The 7161-nt window shown below is 51.2% G+C and overlaps 1 protein-coding gene across 1 annotated transcript in view; it reads right to left on the reverse strand.

Moving 5' to 3' along the window:
- Positions 1-1374: 1374 nt before the first annotated feature.
- Positions 1375-7161, reverse strand: part of NOL9 (nucleolar protein 9) — a 9103-nt gene continuing 3316 nt past the window's right edge. Inside the window, exons 2-10 of the mRNA XM_026862972.1 lie at positions 6941-7079; positions 6287-6383; positions 5431-5528; positions 4500-4661; positions 4015-4303; positions 3292-3403; positions 2748-2925; positions 2012-2145; positions 1375-1702 (exon numbers count right to left, since the gene is read on the reverse strand). Of these exons, the coding sequence (XP_026718773.1) occupies positions 1574-1702; positions 2012-2145; positions 2748-2925; positions 3292-3403; positions 4015-4303; positions 4500-4661; positions 5431-5528; positions 6287-6383; positions 6941-7079 (1338 nt within the window). The 3' untranslated portion in view covers positions 1375-1573. The remainder of the gene's footprint in view (positions 1703-2011; positions 2146-2747; positions 2926-3291; positions 3404-4014; positions 4304-4499; positions 4662-5430; positions 5529-6286; positions 6384-6940; positions 7080-7161) is intronic.

Genomic DNA, 7161 nt, shown 5'->3' on the forward strand with positions numbered 1-7161 from the left:
GGGATGCTTGGCCCCGGGGGGGTTTCACCGCTCGCCTCTCACCTTCCACCAGCTCCCCGCCACTTGAACTCCTGCCTCACCCTGCCTGGGATTTTCCCCCCGGCTGCACAATGGCCCCTGTATTTATTTTAGCCACTGTTCAGGCCAGGTTGCCGGCCAAGTCCTTCCTTCACAGCCAGACCCAGCCAGATGGGGATAATTAGGCCTGGATTAAGTTAAAGCTTTAACTCTTTAACAGGGAGCAGTGCCACACAGCCCCTCAGCTCCTCTCCAGCTCTGTCCCCACCCCACCAGCCATCCCATTCAATTCGTTCTCTTACAGTACACGTTTCTGGATTTCCTCGCAAACCAGATTAATCTGCAAAAAATGCTGTTATCACACCCACAGCAGGTGCCAGGTGAAAGATCTGGCAGGGAGCAGTGCACAGCACCCCTCCTTCCTCCGCAGGGGAGACCCGGCCACAGGGGTCTGAACCAGCACATCTCGGGGGGCCGCAGACCCCGGGCCGGGCTGTGCCCCTGCTCGGGGACACGGGCAGGGCCATGGCCGCAGGAGCCGCTGTCACGGGACAGGCTGGTTCCGCTGTCATGGGCGCGTCAAACGCCCGACGTGCTGGCGTGACCCAGCCACAAGCTGCTTTCCCAAAAACCTCAACTCTGCCCCAGGCACTCACTCACCTCTGCAGGAGTGCCACCAGCCTCATCTTCACTAAGGAGCAAATCGCTGCCTCAACAAAGAGCTGAAAAAAAGAAAAAGTAAAAAAAAGGTTCCTCCAGTCTCTCCAGTGAGGCAGAGAGCAGGCAGCGGGGCAAGCCCGGGGCCTGGGGGGCCATGCAGCACGCAGGTGACACATTCTCCCCACTCTCACCCCGTTTGGCCCCTACGCATAGCCCAGTCTAGTTAGACTGAGCTGGGCAACACACCCGAGCCGGACCCAGAGCTCTTCCCAGACCCGCGCTCAAGGTGCCGTACTTAAACCGCAGCAACAGGGCGCGTGGCCGGCGCGCAGCATCCCGTGTGAGCCGTGGCCGCAGGAGCCAAGGGCGAGCGGCCGCCTCCATCTGCCCTCAGTCACCCCGAGGAGAGGGAGGACCTTCCGCCCTCCTCCTTCCTCCATCTCCCGAGCGAAGCACCCGCCACCACCTGCCAGCCGCAGCGCCAGGGGCAACCCCCGACCCGTGCCGGTCCCCAGGCCACCAGTAGCCCAGGGCTATGGCTACCGTGCAGTTGTGCTCAGGCCGCAGCACCGGAGCCAGAGCGAGCGAGGGGCAGACCTCCGGCGGGGCAGGGCTGCTGGTCCGGGCCGAGCGCGCCTCGTGGGGACAGTTGCGGCCAAGTCAACGGAGGCTGAGGAAAAGAATTCAAACCAAACCAACGTTTTTAATAGATATTTATTACAAAACACTAAAATACAAACCGAACGTACAAAACATTATAAAAACCGGACAGGCTGTAGGTATCTACACCGGGCACCTGCGAGGGTCTCCTGGAGCCCTGGAGTGCCCACGGCCTCTGGGACCACGCCTGGCTCCTGCCCACCTCCGTAAAAACCGACCCCGGGCTCCCCGGCCTTCAGGTGAAATCACACTCGAACGCGTACTCCCTCCTCTTGAAATGCTTCTTCTTTTTCAGCTTCCCAGACCCCAAGATGCTGTAGTTATAATCAGATGTGACATAGGGGATCTCCCCCTCAACTGCTTGCTAGAAAAGAGGGAAAACAAAACCAGAGACAGGTTTAAGAACGTGGACCTCTACGGGAGCGGGACACACTTTTCTCTGCAGCCTGACAGAGCCAGCAGAAAGGAGCAAGCCAGCGCCGAACAAACCCCGCGCTGGTATCCAAAACTCGACAAGAACGCTCTCCTCTCCCTTGTTTCTGTGTTAAGGACAATCTCCACGAGAGATAACCGTCTGCTAATGCCCAGACATCTCTGGGCATGCAAAAGCCTCAGGAACAGGAAAACAGAAAACCCGCCAGCAGCTCCCAGCCTCTTCCCACACAGCTCCCACCTGGCCCACAAGAACGCAGTTTGGGATGGCGACGTTGCCAAGGAGCAGACAGTTCACCAGTCTCAGGCTCTCCGGAGGCACTGGCGTCAGAACGTGGTAAAGCTTCTTCTCCATCTCAACCCCTCGCACAATCCCTGAAAAAAAGTACACACAAGGTTCAGTCTTAACTCCACCTGATTATTTTGGACCACACAACCAGACGCAGCCAAAGCTCTCTGAGCAAATGGCTCTTCTAGAGCCAAGGGAATGATCTGAGACACATCTCTTTAGAGACATGCACCGCTGTATCCCGCTCCTCCACTATCTCAGTGTACGTGGGACCTTCCCAAACCACCTGTTCTTGCTCACTGGTACATGCCTGCAGCAACTCGAGGAGCTCAGTATCAAACCCTAGGTCAGAACTGTAACAAATCAAGTCATGGAAGGAAACTGAAACACAACTAGAGGAATTTTGCATGAGCCACCTGCAATCTGCTTTTGAGAACGTAAATTGGGAAAGCAAGTAAATTGCCAAGTGACGAGGAGTGAGAGAAGGGAGCTACAACAGGCACCGCTCAGCGCCGCTCCCACAAGGTCATGAAAACCAACGGGCTTGAAGCACAGCTCGTAACAGAAGGATTCTCCTCTTTCATCCCACTTTTTCAGTAGTTTTTGAAAGCGGAGGCGATTCCGTCACCCTACACCTCTCTGTCAAAATGCCAAGGCGAGGAGCCGAGGGCCCCCCCGGCTCGCTCACCGAAGCCGAGGCAGTCGCAGACTGGCGTCTGGGTCAGCAGCACCGGCCCGTCGGTCTGGCAGCGGATCTCATCCGGGATCCGGCAGAGCCCCACCCAGCTGGCGTTCACCGCGTACATGATGTTGGTAGGAGCCACATCCGTGTGAATAACCCTGAGGGCAACCGCATTGAAAGGTACCTGAGGGGGGACAAAAAAGAAAAAAACTGTTCACCGACTCAGTATCAATTTAGTTTGAGTTCAAAGATAAGATAATGCTCAGCACACAGAGCTGAGAGCTCCCAACCCGCACCTACAGACAGGCACTATCTCTAGCAAACAGAACAGTTTCAACACCAACACTGACCGCACAGAAAACACGTGCCACGCTGACACCTGAACAAAACCCTCACTTCCAGATACACCAAATAAAGCCGTTATCTCTTTGCAGATTACAGAGTGTCTCCCCCCTCTTCCAAAAACCATCTGCAGTACAGGCAGAACTGTCAATCGCTACGAGTCGGGCTCTCTGCTACATCTCCAAGGCTTTCAAAAACATTTGTTTACCTGATACGGCACAAGACTGTGCAGCGGAAGCACCGCCCCGATGTCCGGGGACTGCAGCTGCCCCAGGTAACCCAGGATGGACATGTCACGCAGGATGCCGCTGTGTACTCGCCTGGAAAAACAACCACAAGTCAAGGGAAGGCAGCAAAAACAACCACAGTGACTCAGAACAGACACCCAGGCAGTCCTGAGCACGCCAGGCAGCACGAGCTGCTATTCCACTAGTTTAGTTTTTAAAACTTCTACCCTGGGAAAATTTAGAGCTAGGCTTTTGTTACCTCTGAGGGATTTAGGGCACTGTTTCAACTTTATAAAGGCCTTAATTAAAAAGGGGTTTTGTGGGGTTTGTTTTGATTTTTGTTTGTTGCATTTTTGAAGGGGGTTTGTTTTGTTTTAAGTCTGTAAGAATGGGTAAGGAACCTCCCAATTAAAGAAAAGAGACCTAATATTCCACAATTCCAAGTGGAAGTCATGTCCAGTGTAAAAGTCACTGGAATCAGGGAGGAACAACTCCCCACTAACCTAAAAACCCAACCCTACACAAACCTCCCCCAACAAAACACCCAGAAAACCCAAACAAGCAACACCCAAACATAGCCTGCCAGTGAGCAAGAGCTCTGCCCGATGGAGCTCCCGAGGCCAAAGCAACAAGAGCCTTTCCAGTCAGGCCTAGGCTTTGGTAAGCTCACCAACCACCCCGTAAGCACTAAACCTTCTACTTACGCTTCGCCGGCAACCCCTGCTCGAGGGAACTCGGGATGGACGTAGAGCAGCTTGTAGTCGGGAACCGAGGCGTCTCCCTCTCCTTCAGCCGGCTTCCAGTGCTCCGCCCCACCCGTGCCCATCTGCTGGCACTTGCCTTGCTGTTTGCCTTTGGTGTAGAGGCCAGGAGTGAGGTGAACGTACTCCGGGGTGAGCGGAGCCATGGCCTTCCAGTCGTACACATCCATCTGAACAATGTGACTGGGCGACAACAGCCGAATGATATCAATCAGAAGCAGCAACCCCTCACCTTTAGGGAGCAGAGAAAACACGATTGCTGCCACTACACCCACAGCTGGGAACACTGTTATGGAAGACCAGTACTAGCTGTACTGGGGCGAGCTGTATCTTCTGGCTCCACGCTCGCTATAAAGCGCGATGGTGCATCGCTACAATTATCACCCTCCTTCAGTACCACCTCCTGAGAACAGATTTATCCTGTTTACCTTTCACCCAGCCCATAGTGTTGATGATTAAAGGCATTTCCTTCTTGTAGGAGTTGAACACACACTTCACGACATCAAGGTATCTTTCTGTGTCCTGCTCACAACTGGTCTGCCCGTAATACACCATCTTGCGTGGCGTTTGTTGATGAGTGAAGGGCGGACCTGAAAAAGCCGGCAGAAAACCTCTGGTTGTTCCAGTAAGTCAAATCAAAAAACTCCCATCCCTGTAGCACCCACGTGCAGTCTGTCCTCTTTTTACATGCTAACAGTCCTTCTCATACAGCTCGCACCCCTGGAGAAACTCTTCTGTCACTTGCAAGACTCCATGCTAGTTCTGTCTGTTTGGGGTTTGGGGTTTTTTCTTCTTGTTTGTTTTAAATCACTGGTTACACACTTGTGAATTTTCAAACAAGTATCTTCTATGACAGGCTATCCAAAAAGTAAACCAGTCTGGCCACATCCTTTTTAGACAGCAATCCAAATCCACAAGACCACAAATATCAGCAACTTCTCAGGCTGTAGGTTTTTTTTACGCTCATAACAACAGCCCCCAGCCTATGTGGATCCACTATCTGTTTCTCAAGCTAGTTTTACCTACAGATACTAAAAACTGGGAAAGATTTTACCAGAGAAAACTTTCAAATCAGAAAGTCTAAAAATCTACTTTGACATGCCACAGCCTGTCCCATCACCTTATAAACAACTATCTTCTCTCTTCATAAAAACAAGCAGGGAGAATAGCTGCTTGGCGAGACTTTCACGTGGAGCTTAAACGCCCCCAGCAAGGAAACTTTAACAGCCGTTGGTTTGTTTTCTACATGCGCTTTCGACAGATGCGGCAACTTCCCCTGAAGTATAGCCTCTACTCAGAAAGCACCTTCAGGAAATGAAACCGGTTTCTGGCAACAGCAGAAAACGGCAAAACACGTACCAAGAACTGGCTCTGTTACGTTACTTAAAGACACGCATCCAGGCGGCGTAAATTCGGTTTGACCTATGTCACATTCCATATATTCAACTGCGGGAAGGCTGCAGCGAAAGAAGCCTGTTTATTAGCATCCGCTAAAAAAAAGAGACAGGACACAACCTGGAACACATCACAAGCACAACCCGATTTTGTTCCAGGTCGTCAGAATTAAATTCTTGAACACAATCAAACCACCACTTGTCTCTCTCCTTCCCTCATTTGAGATGGCATTAAACAAGAACACAAAAGGTTCACCGATGGTTCAGCATTCGATTACAAAAGCTCCATACCCATCCAGCTTGAAGGGAAGTAGCTACAACAATAATCCCAGGTGGTACTAAAACTAAAGAGCGTACCACCTCTCCCTTGTTGACTGGGCAGCCCGAGACCAGCCGTTGGAGTTTTTGTAAATTTATAATCTTTACTTTAACCATGCATCCATACTTTAAGTCTGGAGAAAAAGCTTCTACACCCTGCTCTGCCAAGAATGCTCAAAGACACTAACAAATGAAATGTTACTGCGTGTTTCAAAGCGTTGTAACTCCCAATTCCTTCCAGAACCCTAATTGCTTGGTGACCCATTAGTTCAAATACTCCAAGACAGCAATTTAGTAGTATTTCAAGATAATTATTTCAGTAGTCAACTTCTCAGAAAGCAACCCAAGACAAGAATTACTATTGTTCTAAATTTTTATTTGTTAAACAGAAATCCACCTTCCATTCGGAACAGCTTTTCTGAGAATCTTGGTAGGCAGTTTTCTTCCTCCTCCTAAATCCCATGCAGTACTTAAATAAACTTGTAGAATGTGAAAAGACTCACCGATTCAGTAACAGATTAATCAGGTATCTGTTAAATGTCGATTTCCCAGTGTTTTTCGGGCCACACACCAGAATCATGGGGACACCTTCATCTTCCGCTGGAAAAACAAACACACTCTGAAATGGACCGATGCTGCCAGTTATTCTGATGTGCAATGTTCACATCAATTTGTTTTTAAAAAAAAGAAAAAGCCCAAAGACACCGTATCTGACTAGGATATTTTAATTAAATGGAAAAAAAACCCGTCATGTTTAAGCATGCCAGTCAGTGTACAGGGAAAAGGTTGCTGAAGTGAGAGGCGAGCTCTAGCACTACAACCCAGCATACACGAATTCCCTATTGCTCACAGTGGTTTAGATGTTGGTGGATAAAGGGGAAGTTTTTCCACCTGCTACAAAAGAGAGCAGAATGAGTTTTGGTATCAGACTGGGAAGTGCCTTTTCAGCAGCAAGCTGCCTGTCTGGCAGGAGAGGCACAAACCCATGAGAGGCGATGCACGAGCTCAGGAGTCCCCGTATTTAGAGGAAAAACACGACCCTGGACCAGTGCCTGTGCAGGACGTGCTCTCCCTAACTTTAACTCCTGAAAAACCTAATGGATTTCCCTTCTTCAGGCTACTAAAGCCCCCAAGCTCGCCGAGCGCAGGCCACTCACCGCAGCAGGCTTGGATCAGCTCCTCCAGAGCCACGAACATGCTCTCAGACACCAGCAGCCCACGGTCGGGGCTACACTTGACGATGCCAACAGAGGCCAGAACGGCATCCTCCGGCGTGAAGCTGGATTCCTCCTTTTTCTGGGGCGGAGGGAAGAGCGCGTTGGGGCGTAGCGGCCGCCGGCAGGCACGCCAAGCGGGGCGGCCGCCCCTCGCCCTGTGC

This window comes from Athene cunicularia (assembly GCF_003259725.1).
Source record: "Athene cunicularia isolate RWA chromosome 21 unlocalized genomic scaffold, athCun1 chr21_part1, whole genome shotgun sequence".
NCBI classification, from domain to species: domain Eukaryota; kingdom Metazoa; phylum Chordata; class Aves; order Strigiformes; family Strigidae; genus Athene; species Athene cunicularia.